General features: G+C 43.1%; 1 protein-coding gene, 1 long non-coding RNA gene and 1 other non-coding gene across 4 annotated transcripts in view; 2 read left to right on the top strand and 1 right to left on the bottom strand.

Moving 5' to 3' along the window:
* Window positions 1–6,693: 6,693 nt before the first annotated feature.
* Window positions 6,694–16,937, bottom strand: C18H16orf46 (chromosome 18 C16orf46 homolog). The gene is made up of 3 exons (XM_027513949.1): window positions 16,717–16,937; window positions 9,961–10,208; window positions 6,694–8,791 (listed from the first exon to the last, which is right to left on the bottom strand). The coding sequence occupies exons 2-3, from the start codon at window positions 10,168–10,170 to the stop codon at window positions 7,787–7,789; spliced, it is 1,215 nt and encodes a 404-aa protein (XP_027369750.1). The 5' UTR covers window positions 10,171–10,208; window positions 16,717–16,937; the 3' UTR covers window positions 6,694–7,786.
* Window positions 16,786–20,875, top strand: part of LOC113875507 — a 25,829-nt gene continuing 21,739 nt past the window's right edge. For both annotated transcript variants that reach the window (XR_003506260.1, XR_003506261.1), the window contains exon 1: window positions 16,786–16,870. This is a non-coding gene — a long non-coding RNA (uncharacterized LOC113875507). The remainder of the gene's footprint in view (window positions 16,871–20,875) is intronic.
* LOC113876907 lies at window positions 18,397–18,500 on the top strand. Its single transcript, XR_003506637.1, has one exon. It is a non-coding gene; the product is annotated as a U6 spliceosomal RNA (small nuclear RNA).

The raw sequence follows: 20,875 nt of genomic DNA, 5'->3' as shown, positions 1-20,875 counted from the left end.
TCAGCAAGATGTAGGCTAATCTAATGTTCTTGATAGTCAAGAAGATAGTCCTTTAAATACCACTGTTTTGCAGTGCCTAAATCCAAAGTTTCTCACAGTTGTGTGAACTGTATTTACTAGACTACATATCCATCAACAGAGGCAGACTAAAGAGCAAATGGAAAGGACTCAGGTTGTTGGTGTCCTCAGATTAACACATTTGGGCTCTTTATTTTAAAACATGCATGTGTGGGGACTTGCCTGGTGATCCAGTGGTTAAGAATTCCCCTGACAGTGCCATGGACACAGGTTTGATCCCTGGTCCAGGAAGATCACACATGCTGCATGGCTAAGCCCATGTGCCACAACTACTGAGCCTGTGCTCCACAGTAAGAGAAGCCACTGCAGTGAGAAGCCCACATGCGGTAAAGGAGACCCAGTGCTGCCAAAAAGAATAAGTAAGTAAATAATACATTTTTAAAAATAGGATAAAATATGCATGTTTGAAAGGAGCAAATGAGGGAATAAGAGTATTGTCTATAATACACGGGAAGAGTGCCGGTATTCATTCAGTTCCTTCAACTTGAGGGGGAAACATGTAAATCTATATATTGCCTTACTAATTAATAAACACATTTGTAACTTTGTTCTAAATCCACAAAATCAGAAATAGCAAAGATTGTCACATGAGAAACTCATTATCAAGGCCCTTCCATTAACTTGGTTCCTTCACCATCTAGCAAGTTAATATTACAGGACATAAAGACTACAAAGAAGAAACAACAGAATTTATAACTTTTAGTTTATCATTGAAACAGTCAAATATTTCAGAAAATAAAAAAATATTTTTTAAAAAATTTATCTCCATAAATTCTGAAAGATGTATATATTACCTATGTGAACAAAGACTTTTTTTTTTTTTTTAGCCTAAAGAAGTGAGATTAGCATAGTATGTGTCAATAAGACCTTGTTCCAAGCTTGGCATCTTCTCACTGCTTTTCTTTTTTTTTTTCACATCTTCTTGCAGCTTTTTACTCTGTTTTCTGATGATCCACTGCTTTTTCCTTGTCCCGGGTGAAATATTTGGTTTTATGATTGCATCTCAAAAATGTTGCTGCTTAGGGCTGAATTTGAAACTGATACTTCTCCTACTTTATCTTCTTTTTCCTGTGCTGTAATGAGAAATTTAGTGACTTCAGAAAATGTAGAGCTTGTGCTGCAATAAAAATTTGGCAGAAGTCAGTGCATCTGAGTTAACTTACCACAAAAGGATATCTAACCTTAAAATGCTCCTTAAAGACTTCCCTATTTAAAAAGTGAGCTCTCAAAACTTAAGATTTTATAGTTTGCTTTTTGAGAAGCCATCCAAACTTTGGCAAATGATATTTTAGGAACTGTTTATATTGTCTTAGTTCAGTTTGTGGTAATAGTTTTTGTTTAGCTATATTTGAGAGTCTAGTACTTATTAATGAGTTGTAGGCTGGTATCTTTTTTTTTCTTCACCTTTCCTTTTGGTAAGATATGGTATATTTTAGAACCGTTTAAATCCCATTTCTCTGATGACATATGTGTCTAAGGAGTAAGTTTTCAGATTTCAAGTTCTCCCATTAGCTACTATAATGGTATCTCCCTAACATTCCATTTTCCTGGGATTACATTAGAAAAGTCCATCATGAGGATTTGGTGAATGGCCACAAAACAGAGCCCGAGCAGAGTCATGAACAATATCGGGACCAGTGGTTTTTATCTTGTTAGATTTCTACTTCTCTTCAGAGCACATGCAGATGTTAAATGAAATTGCTAACAGTTCTTTCACATTTTACAGTTAATAGTCCTAACCCTCCTGTGTTGCTGGAAATAAGGCTACTTTATGTTATATCTTCAAGTTAGCACTCCTCAAGTTTAAGTAAGTGAGAAGTTGTTTCATTTTAAGATACATAGGGAAGCAAGGCTTGTAGTTTGAGCCAAATGGGAGGAAAAAAGCCATTTTCACATATATAAAGTATCAATTTTCCAGTGGCTATTAAGGAGGGTCATACATACTGGGCTGCCTCTCAGTATTCACACTGATTTAGTGCAGTGAATGTGAGGAGAGTACTGGTTGAAAAGTAGAGAATTCTGAATTATGCCATTAAATGTAAACACATCAATTTAGCATCTTAGAATTTTCTTGAAAACCTTGCGAAAATAATGCACATTCTCCTAAAGAGAATCAGATTATGCCTACAGCTGTCCCTGGCTCTGACTAAATGAGCCCTACTGTTAACTCTGAGAGAAATGGTCCCAGAGAAAAGCAGGCCTGGAGGGAAATGGAGCAGGTGTCCCCAGGAGGCCCTGAGGGACCAGGTCAAAGCCAAGAGCACTCGTGCTGCCCAGGATGAGGCAGGCGGAACTAATCCCACATGCCCTTTGCCTCTGTGCCAAGGCTTCTGCTCACTCTGGAGCAGAAAGCAGAGCTGTCAGAGAAGCTGCAAACAGGTATTGGATTCTAGATGATTAATTCCCTAAAGCACCTATTCTCACCTGGGCCCTTGTGGCACTTGGCAATGTCTAAAGACATTCTTGATTGTCACAACTGTGAGGGGACCATTGGCATCTAGTGCATAGAGGCCAGAAATGCTGCTGTTTCCCTTTATGCACAAAACAACCCCACACAAAGAACTACCCATCCCTAATGCCAGTAGTGCCAAGGTTGAAAAGTCCTGCCCAAGGGATAGGGCCGGTTGGTGAGGTGGAACTTTAAGCATTGCTGTGGATGCAATGCTTATTTCCAAAGATGCTCGGCCACTGAAATCTTTAAGAAGTGTGTATATTGCAGTGTGATCCCTGGCCTAGGAAGATCCCAGATGCCTCGGGGCAACTAAGCCCATGCGCCACAACTACTGAGCCCGTGTGCAGCAACTACTGAAGCACACCCACCCTAGAGCCCGTGCTCTTCAACAAAAGAAGCCACAGCAATGAGAAGCCCCTACTTGCCGCAACTAGAGAAAGTCCGCACCCAGCAACGAAGACCCAGCATGGTCTAAAATAAAATAAAGCGTGTATGCTGTTTAGAAAGGATGTATTAGAAAAGTTGAGTTCTGGTGGGTGCTTAGTTATATCTCTTTGCAACCCCACGGACTGTAGGCTCCTCTGTCCATGGGATTTCCCAGGCAAGAACACTGGAGTGGGTTGCCGTTTCCTCCTCCAGGGGATCTACCCAGGGAGCGAGCCCACATCTCTTGCATCTCCTGCATTAAGGAGGGTTCTTTACCACTGAGCCACCTGGGTCTTACGTAAAAAAAAAAAAAAAAAAAAGTCTCTTTTAGGACTTCTACTGTAAGCAACTTTTGAAATGTAGAAATTGAAATTCACTTAGATTTTACACTACAAGAGCCAGCATCCAGAGTCAATCTGATCACAAATCTGACAGAAAGAACTGTTCACATTTTGAGTGTCTAGTAATGTTTACTCGGAGAAGGCAATGGCACCTGACTCCAGTACTCTTGCCTGGAAAACCCATGGATGGAGGAGCCTGGTAGGCTGCAGTCCATGAGGTCGCTAAGAGTCGGACACAACTGAGTGACTTCACTTTGACTTTTCACTTTCATGCATTGGAGAAGGAAATGGCAACCCACTCCAGTGTTCTTGCCTGGAGAATCCCAGGGACGGGGGAGCCTGGTGGGCTGTTGTCTCTGGGGTCGCACAGAGTCGGAGATGACTGAAGCAACTTAGCAGTAGCAGCAGTGATGTTTACAGGCAAGTTAACTTCACTAAAATGACAGAATCAGGAAGTACCTTAGGTATTAATTCCCTCAATTTTTCCCCCTGACCAGGAATCGAACCTGAATTCCCCTGCACTGGAAGCACAGGGTCTTAACCACTGGAACATCAGGGAAGTCCCTAACCCCTCATTTTATAGGACAGAGTCAATTTAAAAATGTCTAGTTTTCAGCTCCTAGGGAAAAAAAAGATGATGGTGCTAGTTTTAGTTATTGAGTTACTTTAGACTGTGTTCAGGAAGATATACAATAGCTTTGATCTGCTAGATTAAACTTGAGAAGTAAATTTTTTGCTGTAACACCTCAGGATGACACACCACCAGTCTGAGAGACATGGCATAAGTCTGGAGAGCAATCATGTTTAGACTGCTGCGGTGGAAATTCAGGCAAAACAGAATGAGAAGAAGGGCCAGGCAATGAAGATGGCCCATGAACTGATGGACAGGCATCCCAACCAAGGACCCCGAAGTTGACAAGTTAGGGAGGTGAGCTTTTTAAAGAGTCCACATGACAACTGGCCATGCCCACAGGATTTCTAAATGATTCTGAACAGCCAGGCATTCATTAAAGGGAAATGATCCAGCTATCTGTATTTGATCCAATCACGACATTCTGGAAAACCACAAATCTCTGTGAGCGTTTTACATACATTACCTCCTCGTCTTCACCACATCCTGTGTCTGAAATTATTCCCATCTAACAGGAAGGAAAGACATTCCTAAGTCCTCCTTCCTTGCCCTACATGATTCTTTCCACCCAGCACTCCAGCTGTTTCTTCACCTTGGAGATAAGTTGGCACCTTCAGATGCCCAAGCTGCACACCTGAACCCAAACTCTGTTGATGAGTTTCTTCTTGGGTCACAGGAGAAAATGAGCCCTGAGCCTCATGAATTTGCTCAGGATAAAAGGAGGCAATACCCAGAAGAAGCTCTCAACACTTAGAATAGTGCCTTGCCAATTCAAGTGGAATTATTGTGTCACGTGATGGGTTAGTGGTACTCGGGTCAGAGTTTAGCCTGGGCCTCAAGGGCATGGCACAGAACCTCTCCTGGCTCCAGGGCCGCAGTTAGCCTGGCAGACAGTGGGTGAGTGTTGCCTGTGGTACCAGCAAACTCTCTTGTCTGCCCACAGCCACGGGAGCCCCTGTTTCTTCCTCATCTGGCTTCTCAGGAGCCCCTAAACCGCAGCACCAAGGCTGCACTTGAACCCAAGCCCAGACACCCCAAAAAGTCCCAGGTGTGAGGACTCCAATTGTGCAGCTCAGCCTGCTTGGCCAGCCGGGGGAGCCTGCATAGAGATGGGCTGGGGCTCCAGCACTTAGGAGAGGGAGAGATTGAAAGCAAAGTAGATCTAGTCCAGACTAAAAAGAACAAAGCTAAAAATGAGAGGAAGTCTCCTCGAGTAGCCAAAGCTCGCCATACTTGTCCAAACATTGCCGGGTCTTATTCTGACTTAATCTTCCCCTCGCCCTTGTCACCCCATCACTGTCAGATCTACACTCTCCCAGGTGTCCAGTCCCTCCGGCCCGGCACTTGCTCAGCAGCACTCCCAGAACTCAGTGTGGCCTCCCCTAGGAGGTGAGGCTCTGCAGAGGAGCCCTGTGTTGGGAGCAGCCACACTTCCACTTGGTGATTTTTTAAATTTCCAGAAAAATAGGAGTTTGGAAAGTTTTACTAATGATACAAATTAACAGAATAAAAGATGAAACACAGAGCCCTCCATGTTTGGCTTGAGAATCGATCCCTGGGTCTGGAAGATCCCCTGGAGCAGGGAATGGCAACCCACTCTAGTATTCTCGCTGGAGAATTCCACGGACAGAAGAGCCTGGCAGGCTACAGTTCAGGGGGTGGCAAAGAGTTGGACACAACTGAGCGACTAACAACAACACATAAGAACCAAAACTTAATTTGAGGTCATCACCTGGAGGTAGGAAGAGGGTGACTGGGACTGAATTATAACATGTTGACTCCTTAAAATGGAAGGATTTTTGTTACTGGCCTAGATTTTTGTTATTGCATTCTAGTAAACATTTAGCATTTATCTAGATAGACTAGGATATCAAAGACCAGTTTGAACGTCCTGATTTAATCTGACTAAAAACTGGGACAAGGCCTAAAGTGACTTTGTCCAGAGAAGCAAGCCAAACTTCCTCGGCCAACACAAATAAGATACTAGAGGGACTTTATCAGGTATTTGAATAATTACCTAAAGAAATAGACACTTTCATAATTAAAAAAAAAACTAGTTGATTAAAAAAAAAATTTTAAGATACTAAAACCAACACGGGGTGGCAAAGAGTCGAACATGACTGAACAACAACAAACCTTTAACTAAATCTCAATTCTAAATTATTATATGTTTATCCCCAAAGGTATAGAATATATAACCCTTATCTCAAGAAGTGAGTTTTTCTTAAGAAAAAAAAAAAGTTCTTTCTGTTGTCACTTGTATCAGTTCAAACTGTGGCAAGATCTCAACTGGTAAGTAGCCCTGGGCTGAGCAAGTGCGCTCTGTCCCTCGTTCATACTGGTAGATACTTTTCCCTCCCAAGCAAACACTTTGACAGGTGTATACACAGTGAGCTTATTCATTATTCTGCAGCCTACAAAGAAGGACTTGGAAAAAACCACTGACTCAGGTAGGCAGGTTGCCAGAGCTGGACAGTGCTCAAGCAGCACTGGGTCCGACACCCCCAGTGTGCAGACACGGGGGGAAATCGGGACCTCTTCTTGGACGTGAATTCAGATGGTTTCTTCATTCAGACGAGAAAGGGTGAGTAGAACCTGAAAAGTGCTTCTAGTCTGTAAAGTGTCCAACCTCAAAAGGCAAAATACACCTTTAAATGACTATTGTACTGTAATCATTCCTGCATTTCTGGTGTTTTGTAAAGACAAACCAACAAAACTAAACTTAAACAGACAAGACATTACAAAGACCAGTTATGGAAAGCAGATGTTTACAAATAGCCATATATTCTGTCTGCCCATCACTTAGGAAATGGAAAGCCTACAGTTCAAGTATAATATACTTTAAGCAAATGCAAACTATATAATTACAGAGCAGCTAAATGGCTTTTCACATTACAAAATTGTTCTTCACAGCATCTCTCTGCATAGCATTGTCACTTCACATTTAAAATATAACTTATTTACAAACGTTTAATTTATACACAACTTCAGGAAATGTGCACTGGAGTAAAATGAGGGGGTAGGAAAGATGGAAGAAGGAAGAAAGTCACACCTCCATCCCATAACTCTGTCTGGGGATGTCAAGTTCCCAAATAGTAGATGTAAGACTTGAAGAAGCATGTGTGCTAACAATAATCACAGTGACATTTAAAAAATAATAATTATTCTCAACCTGCCTCTCACGATGAATTTTGTAGAAAGGTAGCCAAAACCTCCCAGACACAGACTAACATGAGGCTCTAAGTATATGAAATCTGGGACACATAAGATACAATGGATATGGCACATCCATCCATCCAATATCAATATAAGGATATGCCACCCTGGACACAGGAAATTCATCTGGACACAGGCTGGAATTTTATCTTACAACACTGTTTCAATTAAAGCAGATCTCTGTTGCAAGAGAAAATGTGGTAACTGATAGACCATCTGCCAGGTTCAAAGGATCAGGGAACGATTTGGTCTCAATAAGCCCAGGACGCCTGGCTTGAAGCACTGGGGTTCAGGGGCTGACCTGCTTCCCCACCATCCGCTTGTCTTCCAGGGCACAGATAAGCCAGGCTGAGGCTGAGACTGGCACAACCAGTGTGCGTTTTGTAAATGGCTAAGCAACAGAAGCAGGTAACACCAAAATGTGGAGGTTTTGAGAGTACATCAAAATCCGTACTATGAGGTTCAGCTGTCCCTGATCTACCACCAAAAAAGGACCAGGGGAGAGAGGGAGAGAAGAGTGTGCGAGATGAAGAGGAGAAGGAGAAAGAGAAAGAGACTGGGGTGGGGCAGAAGGGAGACAGGGGAGAGAAGATGAACCATGTTCAGACGCTGCTTGTTCCCAGGGAATTATATTGTAGCAGCTCAAAGGAGTCTGTGAGTGGAAATGGGAATAACAACTCTGCTCACTGTGAGGGACGGCAAGAGAGGTCTTGAGAACACTTTGGTCTCCAACATTTGGGGCCTGTTTTCCTGCTTGGCCTCTGTGAGGACGCGCTTTGGGGTTTTCATGGGAGGTCTGGGCTCCCTGGCTTTGAGTCTGGCTTTGTAGTTCCTCGCTCCTTGTTTCTGCAAAAGCTGGAAGGTGGCAAGATAGCAGGGAGGGCACAGCAGGTTTTTCTCAGGCAGGCGGGACCAGTGCAGGCAGCAGGGCTCAGGCTCGGGCAGCAGGGGCGTCCGGGCCACCGGGGTGAGGAAAGGCTGCATGTCCTTGACTCTGTGGTGCCTGGCCAGCTCAGTGGGCTGCTTTTCGCCTGCCCCATCAACCGCTTTCACTCCATAGGCATAAGCCACACACTCATCCTTTTCCACACTCAGCCCCTTCTCTTCTGGCCGCAAGAAAAAGTTCTTAGTCTTCTTACCCAGAACATCCAAGCCATCTGGGGGCGAAGACTTCAAGGGAGGGAGGACTAAAAGGGCTTTGGAAGTCAGGGAGTCTGAGGCGGGGAGAATTCTGTCGGTGCCTCTCCAGGGCCTTCTGGGGTCCTTGCCCCTAACGGTCTCCGGGGTGGCCCAGTCTTCCAGGCACCAAATGAACTCCTTTATTTGCAGACTTTTCTTCTCTCCCTGACTGTAGGTGGGAAAGCAGATTTTGTTAACTTCCCTGGAGGTCGTAGTGGAGCCTGGGGGGATGCCTGGGGTCTGGGAGAGGCTGCCTCCATCCTTCTCTGGGCCTGCCTCGGCTGGAGCTGGAGCTGAAGCCCCAGACTCCAACTTCCCGCCCTCTGACTGAGGCCTGGCCTCCAGGCTCCCATGGGAGAGATTGACACAGAGTAAGCAGCTGCTGGCACTTTCTCCCACCCTCGCCTTCTTAAGCTTCTTCCTGGGCCAGATGCAGGCAGTTGGAGAAATCTGTCCCCAGCCTCGGACCTGCAGATAAAGCAGTGTGTTACTCTCAGCCTAGCTGCCCCCACTGTGGACACATCCCCATTTTGACTCTCCTATTTGAATCAATATTTTTCTTCGGATTGACTTAATTTAACTTTTCATGCTTAGTTTAGCCTCCTACTACGCCATAGTATTTGTAATAGTATTTGTAAAGACTAAAATACTAAGCGATAGTATCTATCAGCACACTGATGTGCTGACTATATATATTTTTAGATGTGTATTAAAATAAATTCAGAACTATTAAAATAAAATCAAAACCATACTTGTCCCGCCTGCCAGGCTTTCTTGTACTGCAGGCTCTCTGCGCTTGCCTGCACCAAAGAAGGCTGTGTGAGGATATAACCAAAAAAACGGTTCCCACCAAGAAACCGACCATGTTGGCACCCAGATCTCGAACATTCCTCCCAAACTGTAAGAAATAAATGTCTGCTGCTTAAGCTGCCCAGCCTACAGTATTCTCTTCTAGCAGCCCGAACTGAGACAGGGCTGGAGCATCTCCTGTGGTGGGAGCCACCCCGAGCATTCTACAATGTGGAGCAGCACCCCAGCCTCAACCCCAGTACATCCAGAGACACCCCTCTCCCCTCCCAGCCCTAGCTGTGACACTGCCAAGCAATCAGACCAATTCCCTTATATTTCATTATTGATTCTAAGAATAGTTTAAGAATAAACCACAGGATTCTGCATAGAACCACCAGGATAGAAATCTCTGGTCTCCTGGGGAGTTAAGTAGCAGGAGTTAAGTTAAGTAGCTTGAGTTAAGGGAATTGTGTTCTGGAGTCCAGAAAAGCTCAGTTCAAGCTCCTGCCTTGACCACCGCCTGGGAGATTTTGACACATTTCATTTTTGGTGCTTTGGTTTCCTTTTCCAAAAAGTGAGGCTATTCATAACACCTGAGAGGGTGAATGAATTGATGTATGTGAAGCATTTAGTACTGTGTATTTAGTATTTATGACCATACAGAATGGTCATAAATACTCAATAAAAGGTACTGCTATTATCATCATTAATATTCTACCTCTGTTTCAGAGGTTTCTGTTCCTTGCTTACACATTTTTTTTTTGGCAACAGTAACTATTTATGAAAATAGTAAAAGGCTTGTATCAAAACCCTAACATGCACAAGACCTAACTCAAGAAAATACTCACTGCTTCTTCCCATCCAGTTCCAATGACAAACTCTTTGGCTTTTTTATCTTGTTCAAGTGTAATGTCACTGATATTGAGAAGACAACAAACATGATTCTTTTCACTTCTTTCATCTGGACAAGTATAGATTAATTCAGTTTCTTCTGTGCTTTCAATTTCATAATTTTCACTATTTTCTAATTCAGTCTCATTTTTGTGACCGAAATCCATTACTGTGATGGTTGCTTAAAGTCTTTAACATCTTCTTCCTGTGGTTTAAAATGCAAATGGAACTTAGCTTTTAATACTGCTTTGTTTCTTTTAAAAAACCAATTCAATAACTCAGGTGAAACATCGTCAAGACACGTTCAGGAATAGACAGAAGAAATATTATGAAACCATCCATTGCCAACTATTGACATTATAAAATATAAAATATAAGGCTAATTTCAAAGACTTATGGATTTAGGACTTCCCTGGTGCTTCCACTGCAGGGGGTATGGGTTCTATCCCTGATCAGGGAACTAAGATCCCGAATGCAGAATAGTGTGGCAAAAAACAAATAAAACACCTGGATTTATTTAAAAGAAAAAAGATTAATTGTCCATTCTTATCTTCCAAACTCATGTAAGAGATGACAAATAGAAATGTGCAAAAAGCAATCAAAGGTCAACTAAAAGGGTGGCTATGTGATTTCTTACCAATTACATGCAGTTTTCCTTCTATTTGGAATGCAAAAATCTGCAGTGGTGTAATACTGATTTTCTGATGGTAAAATTATGCCTTGTTTATAGATTTAAAGTAAATCAGAGCTCGTGTTCTTCCACTTCTGGGCTTCCACAGAGCTTTACAATCTGATTTGGTTTAAGAATCACTGGTATAAAACATACATCAAAATCCATATGTTTCTTAGAAAATCACATCAAGGAAACACAAGGATCACAGTGAAAATGCTCCCATGGGAAAATGCATTTGCAGATGCAACTAGAAAATTGGATTTGGAGTACAAAGCAGGAAGGCACACACATGTATGCCAGAAGATATTAAATTATATGACATACGCTATTGAAGTGGCTAGAACCAAAAAATGTACAAAGAAAAAAATGTTGACTGAGGTCCAAGCAAGCCCCGAAAGTACATGTCTGGATAAACAAGAATAAACCCAAAGAAAAGCTGATCCTTTTCAAGATGAAAAGGCCAAAGGAACTTAAGATATTTAGAAATGAAATAAAGAAGATGAATGAAAATTAAAAAAAGATGAGTGAGACTCTAAGAAACAGAGCCTATGGGAAATTCAGTGTGATACAGAAAATATCTTTTCTAGTAGCATTTAAACAGCAATGGAAGAAAATGATCAGCAAAAAACCCTGTAAATAGGGGCCTTCCCTGGTGGTCCAGTGGCTAAGACTCTGTACTCCCAATGCAGGGAGCCTGGGTTCAATCCCTGGTCAGGGAGTTGGATCCCACATGTTGTAACTAAGACCTGGCACAGCCAAATAAATAGATAAATAATTTTTTTCAAAAGCCTGTAAAATAGCTTACTATTTTACCAATTGAACATAAGTCATCATGATTTGCTTCAAAATAATCCTGCAAGGGGGTGGGGGTGGTTGGTTGTGGTTAGAGAACAAGGAAATAAAAAAAGCCACAAATTCTGTTTGTTGTAGAAGAGTATGAGGACATTGAGGTTAACTGCACTATTCACTGTACTTTTGGGTCACTGTGAAATTTTACATAATAAAATGTGTTTTTTTTTTCAAGCCATCATGTTAACAGAATGGTTCAAGAAATAAAACAGGATAACAGTGGAGGTGAGCAAAGCATGAATTTTGATCTTAAGCAAACTGAATAAATGTATCAAAGAACAGATTTCATGGTTTGGATAATTTAATTGGGGTAAAGACCTTGAACAGGGACTTATTTAAAGAGATGTACCAAAAGGTAGGAAAAAAACTCAGAAAAAAATTGGAGAATATAGTTTATGAAGATGATTTGGAAAAGTGAAAGTTCCTCAGTTGTGTCTGACTCTTTGTGACCCCATGGGCTATACAGTCCATGGAATTCTCTAGGCCAGAATACTGGAGTGGGTAGCCTTTCCCTTCTCCAAGGGATCTTCCCAACCCAGGGATTGAACCCAGGATTCACTCATTATAGGTGGAGTCTTTACCAGCTGAGCCACAGGGGAAGATTTGGAGACACTCCATAAATAACTGGCCAATTATTCTTTAAGTCAAAGGACTCAAGGCCTTCTCATTGAATTTACTGAATACAAAAGAAGGCATTGGAAACGCAGGAGGAAAAGAAAAAACACAGACATTACCTTTAGGATCTCCAACCCCACGTTGTGATGATGTCATTTGTTAATGAACTGAGAAGTACAGAGACTACCAAGTGCCTCTTTGTTAGACATCTGGCAAACTCAATGGAGCTTTGACACCCTAACCAATCTGTAACTTAGAATACGAACTGCCCTGCTCCTGAAAGGAACAAAGACTTCATTACCACTGCTGCTGCTGCTGCTAAGTCGCTTCAGTCGTGTCCAACTCTGTGCAACCCTATAGATGGCAGCCCACCAGGCCCGTTGTCCCTGGGATTCTCCAGGCAAGAATACTGGAGTGGGTTGCCATTTCCTTCTCCAATGCATGAAAGTGAAAAGTCAAAGTGAAGTCGCTCAGTCGTGTCCGACTCTTAGTGACCCATGGACTGCAGCCTACCAGGATCCTCCGTCCATGGGATTTTCCAGACAAGAGTACTGGAGTGGGGTGCCATTGCCTTCTCCACTGGTCAGTGGCAAAGACACACCAATATTACAGCAGAGGCCAGAGAAAGGACATTATCTTCTGTTGCTACTCTTACAGATATGTTGTATAAAAGTTAAAATGAGGACCAGTTTTATCATATGTGGGTTTGGTTTTGTTTTTAATGGATTATGTTTTTGGTGTCATGTCTAATAACACTTTGCCTAACCACAGGTCATAAAGATTTTCTGTATTTAATTTTCAAAGTTATATAGTTTTATGGTTTATATTTAGGTCTATGATCCATTTTGAATTAAGTTTTTGAATATAAACAGCCAGTGGTTGCAACATTCTTGTTCAAAGATTATTCTTCCTGCATTTAATTTTTTTTTTTTTTGGTCAAAAATCAATTGGCTATGTTTATTTGGCAAGAGAAATATCAATAACCTCAGACATGCAGATGACACCACCCTTATGGCAGAAAGTGAAGAAGAACTAAAGAGCCTCTTGATGCAAGTGAAAGAGGAGAGTGAAAAAGTAGGCTTAAAGCTCAACATTCAGAAAATGAAGATCATGGCATCCGGTCCCATTACTTCATGGGAAATAGATGGGGAAACAGTGGAAACAGTGTCAGACTTTATTTTTCTGGGCTCCAAAATCACTGCAGATGGTGACTGCAGCCATGAAATTAAGACGCTTACTCCTTGGAAGAAAAGTTATGACCAACCTAGACAGCATATTCAAAAACAAAGACATTACTTTGCCAACAAAGGTCTGTCTAGTCAAGGCAATGGTTTCTCCAGTAGTCATGTATGGCTGTGAGAGCTGGACTATAAAGAAAGCTGATTGCCAAAGAATTGATGCTTTTGAACTGTGGTGTTGGAGAAGACTCTTGAGAGTCCCTTGGACTGCAAGGAGATCCAACCAGTCCATCTTAAAGGAGATCAGTCCTGAGTGTTCATTGGAAGGACTGATATTGAAGCTGAAACTCCAATACTTTGGCCACCTGATGTTAAGAGCTGACTCATTTGAAAAGACTCTGATCCTGGGAAAGATTGAAGGCAGGAGAAGAAGGGGACGACAGAGGATGAGATGGTTGGATGGCATCACCGACTCAATGGATATGAGTCTGGGTAAACTCCGGGGGTTGGTGATGGACAGGGAAAGCCTGGCATGCTGCAATTCATGGGGTTGCAAAGACTCGGACACAACTGAGCAACTGAACTGATATTTATTTGGGTATATTTTAGAACACCCTATTCTGGCCCATTGACCTGTGTCTCTCCATTCACCAATATCATATTGATTCCTATCAGAGATCAGATCAGTCGCTCAGTCATGTCCGACTCTTTGTGACCCCATGAATCGCAGCACACCAGGCCTCCCTGTCCATCACCAACTCCTGGAGTTCACTGAGACTCACATCCATCGAGTCAGTGATGCCATCCAGCCATCTCATCCTCTGTCGTCCCCTTCTCCTCCTGCCCCAATCCCTCAATTATCCTGCTCCAGATTCATATCTTGATATTCAACAGTTACTCCTCCAACTTCTTTGAGATTGTCTATCTATTCTTGGACCTTGTATTTTGTATTTTCATAAATGTTTCTGAATCTAGAAAACTGAAAACAGTTTTAAGAAAATAATTATAATGTTTTAGTTTTATCTTCAGTTGCTAAGTCGTGTCTGACTCTTTGCGACCCCATGGACTGCAGCACGCCAGGCTTCTCCATCCTCCACTATCTCCTGGAGTTTGCTCAAACCCATGTCCATTGAGTCAGTGATGCCATCCAACCATCTCATCCTCTGTCCCCAAATCTAGGACTTTTCCATTCCCATAGCCCCTGGACTCTATTTTTAAAGACCACAAATGTTCTTATTTTAGGTAGTGACATTTATAATATACGTAAAGGTCATTTGCTTCGTACATCACCTCTGATGATACCAGACCAGTGTGGTACCAAGATGCTACTATTGGTCCCCCAAATCTTTCTTCCTTTTCCTTTTGGAGATAGAGAAGCATTATCTACATTTCTCCTTGAAGTTAAGCAGTGCCTTGTGACTTATTTCGGCTAATAACAGGACTGAAATCATGAGTCACTTCTAGGCAGAAGTACCTAAAAGCCAGTGATTCCCCACATCTGCCATCATATTTTGCCATCACAGTTGGCAAAAGAGTTGGACACGACTTTGCACCTAAACAACAACAACAGTAATACACACACTTGGGCACATGCACTTCAGAAACTGCAGCACAAGGGCTCAGTAGTTGTGGTTTACCGGCTTTAGAGCTCAGGCTCAGTAATTGTGGTTCATGGGCTTAGTTGCTCTGTGGCTTGTGGAATCTCCCTGGACCAGAGATCAAACCCCTGTCTCTTGTATTGGCAGGCAGATTCTTATTCACTGTACCACCAGGTAAGTCCCAAGGACCATTCTTCAAAAGACTATGTAATTATGGGTACCAATTGGTTGACCCGATGACAGGGAAACAATCTTGGTTTACTGGGAGGGGCCTAATCTAAATGATGTGCTGTACTTAGTCACTCAGTCGTGTCTGACTCTGTGACTCCATGGACTGTAGCCCACCAGGCTCTTCTGTCCATGGGGATTCCCCAGGCAAGGATACTGGAGTGGGTTGCCATGCCCTTCTTCAGGAAATCTAATGATATGTGTCCCTTAAAAGCAGAGAGTTTTCTTTGGCTAGCAGCAGGAGCAGCAGCAGCAGAAGTCAGAGAGCTAAAGCATGAGAGAGGAATTTGAGACATCTTACTGACTGAAGAAGGCGGGCACTCTTTCTTTTTGCCATTATCTTTGCCACATTTCTGCTATCACTCATCCTTATAATCAGACTACAAATGGCTACCCTCAATTCCTATACCTCATAGCTCAGTCGGTAAAGAATTTGCCTGCAATGCAGGAGACCTGGGTTGGATTCCAGGGTCAGGAAGATCCCCTGGAGAAGGAAATGGCAACCCACTCCAGTATTCTCACCTGGAGAATCCCTTGGACAGAGGAGCCTGGCAGGCTACAGTCCATGGGGTCACAAGAGTCCGACACAACTTAGTGACTAAACCACCATGTTAATTATCTGTGCTTTATTCTTCTTACATGCCCACAGAGCACAGCAGCTTTGATTATTCATAGAATGATTCCTAGAAGCACAGTTTCTACAACCATCCCTCCCTATCAGAACATTTCACTCCAATCCCAGTCTCCAACTCTTCTGCTTTTTCCAGTCACATTCATTACTCATTAAGTGTTCATTAGCACTGGTGGTGGTTGTTCAGTTGCTAAGTCCTGTCGACTCTTTGTGACCCCTCCATAGACTGCAGCATGCCAGGCTCCTCCGCGCTCCACTATCTCCCAGTTCAGTTCAGTTGCTCAGTCGTGTCCGACTCTTTGCGACCCCGTGGACTGCAGTATTCCGGGCCTCCCTGTCCATCACCAACTCCCGTGGTTTACTCAAACTCATGTCCATCGAGTCGGTGATACCATCCAACCATCTCATCCTCTGTCTCCCCTTCTCCTGCCTTCGATCTTTCCCAGCATCAGAGGTCTTTTCATGTCCATGGAGTAGTCGTTGCTATTTGACCATCCCATCCTCTGCCACCCGCTTCTCCTTCTGCCTAGCAAGGGTAGTAAAATGGTAAAGCAACCCCAGTCTTCCCAGCTCTCACACAGCATACAATGTACAGGAAAATTCAAGTCTTCAAACACGCAACTCTTGCCACCTGTTTCCAAAAGCCCAGGCACTTGACAGCGTGGCTCCCTACCCTTCTTCCAAGACCTTTCTTTCTTCCTCCTCTCGGCCCTTCCCTTCCTCCAGCATCCTACCTGGCCACAAAAGATGCCTCCCCTTCTTTCAATAGCTATGCCCTCCAGCGAGGCGCCCCCACCAACCCTACCCCTTCCTCCAAGGGCCGCTCTCTCATAGGGCTCCGCCCTTTCAGCGGCTCCTCCCACTGCCCCACCCACTCCGCACCCCTCCCCCCCAGGCCCTGCCCACTCCTCTCCAGGCCCAGCTTCTCCTCTTCCTTTTACCTCCCCGCCTCAGAAGGCAGCTCCCTTCCCAACTGGGCAAGGCGTCTCGCTCTGCCGCCGGTGGAGCAGTCTGGGGCCTCGACCCGGAGGCGGGGAAGCGGCCCGGCCGCTCACACCCTCCTGAGGGGCCAGCGGGGTGGAAGGACCCGGGCAGGTTAGTCCCCGCCGGCGGGCTACAGGGGCGGTTGCCCTGCGTTACAGACGCGCTGGGGGCGGGGCGATGGGCGGTCCCTGGAGGGGGAGGGAGGGGATTCGCGGCGGAAGTGACGTATTTTCGCCCCGCGCAACAAAGCTCAGCGCGGGAAGCGGCTCTGACTGACCGCGGTTGGCGCGTGCTCCCGACAGCCTGTGCGCGCCCGCCAACCTTCCACCGGCGCGTGAGGCGCTCACAACTCGTGAGCGCGCGGGAGGTCACATGGCGAGGTACTGTGTCCCCTTAGGCGCCCGTCAGGCCTTGGAGTTAGAAAACGAGGACTCAGCTTCCCCTCAGAGAGCCAGGGTCTCGCCCTCAGCACCGTTGCTCGTGGCGCGGTTGGTTCTGTGATGACGGGTGGATAGTAGCATCCCTGGCCTCTACCCACGAGGTACCAGATGAACGAAATTGTCCCCAGATTTTGCCAACTGTCCCCAAATTGCCCTTCCCCACATAAGGACTGTGCCGGGGCGGCACAGGCCAGAAACTTAACAGTCGGCGTTTAAGCCGCTTACTTGACTGGGCGGGACTAGTTTGAACCCAAGTCTTGTAGTAGTGCAACCTGTGAAGTGGGCGTTGGCATATTTTCTACAGATGTCAAAAATAGCCCCACGTCGTTAAATCAGCTGAGGAACTCAGTGGAAGGTCCCCTTCTACTCCCCTCCCACTTTTGGTGCTAGTACTTTCGAGCATCCCAAGGTGCAGCCAGGAATGGGAAACTGCCCCAAATCAGGCATTCATGGTGGTTCAGTTCTGGTTCCAAAGCCTTTCTGCTTTTAAAAGTGTAACTGTTACTGCTTGAGAAATATCAGCCTTTTATACCACTGTGATTAAAAGCTGTTTGGGCTACCCTGATGACTAAGATGGTAAAGAGTCTGTCTGCAGTGCAGGAGACCCTGTTCGATCCCTGGGTTTGGAAAGAGCCCCTTGAGAAGGAAATGGCAACCCACTCCAGTATTCTTGCCTAGTAAAATTCCATGGACAGAGGAGCTTGGCAGGCTACAGCCCATGGGGTCTCAACAGAGTCCAAGGTGATTGACATACACTATATTAATTACAAAGCCTATCAATTGTATGGAAAGACCATTTTTATGATATAAATACGACATTCTAAGACCTTAGAACAACATACTTTTCTAGACTATGATTACTTATTAAGGTATTCTTTAACTAAAAATATACTTTTGGATCTTTTGTATTTTATAACCTGTAATGAATAGTATTTCTGCATACTTCTAAGAACTATGAAAAACTGCATGCCTCATTCCACATTTTTTGTGTTAAAACATAAAGTTTTCAATTATATTTTCTTTTTTACGTGACTGACCCACATGGAATATCACTTCTTTAAACCAGGGATTGAACCTGGGCCCCTGCAGTGAAAGCCCAGAGTCATAACCACTGGGACATCAGGAAGTTCCCAATCATAAATGTTAAAGGATGTAACATCCAGATGATCAAAATACATGAAAAAAATGGATAATTTTGTTCTCACTTTGGCAGCACATATGCTAAAATTGGAATAAGAGAGATATTAGTGTGGTCACTGCGCAAGGATGACATGCAAGTTTGTGAAGCATTCTATATATACTTTTTTAATTGTAAAGGAAAAAACTATATAAAGTGAAAGAAAAAAATGCAAATTTTTCTTTTGATTTTTCCCCTTAAATTCATAACTGTATTTTTATTTTATCCACATAATTTCATCCTAACATAACACAAAAATATAATTTGAAAATGAAATTTAAAAAATTTTCCTAAGACTGTAAAGCTAAAACAACTAAATTTGTTTTCAGATACGTAATCACCTTTATTTCTACTCAGCAAATAATAGGAGTGTATTCCTTGTGTTTACAAATAGTAAACAAAAGATGTTACTGACAGTGTACAAAATACAGGGCTGTTCTCTCATCAATTCATGTATCTATAGGAAAATATTACATATTACCAGAATGAGAGATTCAGTCTCAATTTTATTCATTTTTTTTCATAGATGTAAGCTGAGTGAAATAACTTGTTCATAGGAAGACACACATGAAAGGGATTTTGTCATTGCTGTATCTCTTAACTTCAGCAGACAGTTTGGTTAGGAAGGACCTCGAGTTCTGTTGAAAATGGAAAATTTGAAACCACCTGACTAGCAGGATTTGTTACCCCACTCATTAAAACTATATTCTCAGTTTCTGGGAAGTATACCAAAAGTCTTTTAACTAAGATTTATTAAATGACTGTTAAACATGTTGACTGAAAGCACCTTGCCCTAAGTACATGTGGAAGTTGGAAGATGTGGCAACTGATGAGCTTCACACTAATTATGCCTGCATACCCCTTTTAAAGGCTTGTAATCACCACTGAGGCCTAGCAAGTAGAAGTTTGATAGCATGACTGAGCAGAAACAAATGGATAAGTGCGTTTAGCTAGTCATGTTTATAAAATGCCGAAGTAGAGATGGAATCAAGATACAAAAGTTCTTGTAGAATAAGATCTCAGAGTTGGCAAAGGGGTGTTTTAAAAACACCAAAATGGTGGCAGGAGGTATACAGAAGCTTTCCATTCAGTTTTGAACCTATATCTAACCCTAAAAAAAAAAAAAAGTCCACTTAAAACGGGTGGAGGAAGTAGTCAATAGTAAAACCATGTTGCTGGTAAGAAAAAAGTTCATCACAAATATAGATGTATGATTAGGTCTGAAATAATACAGTGATTGTTGAGTAATAAGTTATATACTTAGCATATTTTTAAAAACCGAAAGTGGGTGGTACCCTGACATGTTAGCAGCCCAAAACTGCAGAAATTCAGAAAAATTCTGAAGTTGATTATGCTGAGGTGATCTGAAGTACCAGCCTCATTTTCATACTAGCACGCCTATAGCGAGCCCTCTAGTGGTTTCTTTATTAAAACTTAAGGCTGTCAACTTCGGGGAAATGAAAAAAAAAAAGAAATTTAACCTTCAGGGTTATCGGTTTCATTTCTTGAGTTTTAATTAGAGAGCATTATTCAAAACATAGGTTAAGCTTCTCTATTAAGACCAAAATGATTCAAAGGAATGAGGTCTGAGAAACTGAATTCTTTGTTGATTTAGTCCTTTTGAAGGGCCATTCAACACCTATTATTTTCAGCAGCACTATAACAGAATTGAATTGGCTCTATATTCTGAACTGTGAAAGACCAAGTTGTGATAGCTGTTCTTTGATCCCATCCCCTTCTCCCATCAGACTCCCAGTTCAGTTCAGTCATTCAGCTGTATCCAACTCTTTTGACCCCATGCATTGCAGCACGCCAGGCTTCCCTGTCCATCACCAACTCTTGGAGCTTGCTCAAACTCATGTCCTTCGAGTCAGTGATGCCATCCAACCATCTCATCCTCTGTCGCCCCCTTCTCCTCCTGCCTTCAATCTTTCCCAGCATCAGGGTCTTTTCCAATGAGTCAGTTCTTCGCATCATGTGGCCAAAGTATTGGAGCTTCTCCATCAGTCCTTCCAATGAATATAATCAGGACTGATTTCCTCTAGGATAGACTGGTTGGATCTCCTTGCAATCCAAGGGACTCTCAAGAGCCTTCTCCAACACCACAGTTCTTCAGCACTCAGCTTTCTTTATGGTCCAAGTCTCATATCCATACATGACTACTGGAAAAACCATAGCTTTGACTAGATTCCTATTTAAATATATATATTTGGCTACGTCACACATGTTGTGCAGTCTTAGTTCCCCAACCAGGGATTGAACCTGGGCCCCAGCAATTAAAGTGCCTAACTTTCATTGCATAGTGAAAGAGTCCTAACCACTGGATCTCCAGGGAATTCCCTTGTATTTTTATAGTAACATACATTTGTAAAGGAACTGATAGTGAATCAGGAAATGTGAAAACCCTAACCATAACTTCCAGCTTTTATCCTTTCCATCACCTCATCTGTGAAATGGTTGTAGTTATGGATATGCCCTACCGAGCTCTGGCTATTGTAA

The sequence above is a fragment of the Bos indicus x Bos taurus genome, chromosome 18 (genome assembly GCF_003369695.1).
Source record: "Bos indicus x Bos taurus breed Angus x Brahman F1 hybrid chromosome 18, Bos_hybrid_MaternalHap_v2.0, whole genome shotgun sequence".
NCBI classification, from domain to species: Eukaryota; Metazoa; Chordata; class Mammalia; order Artiodactyla; family Bovidae; genus Bos; species Bos indicus x Bos taurus.
This window is presented reverse-complemented; position numbering and strand designations above follow the sequence as displayed.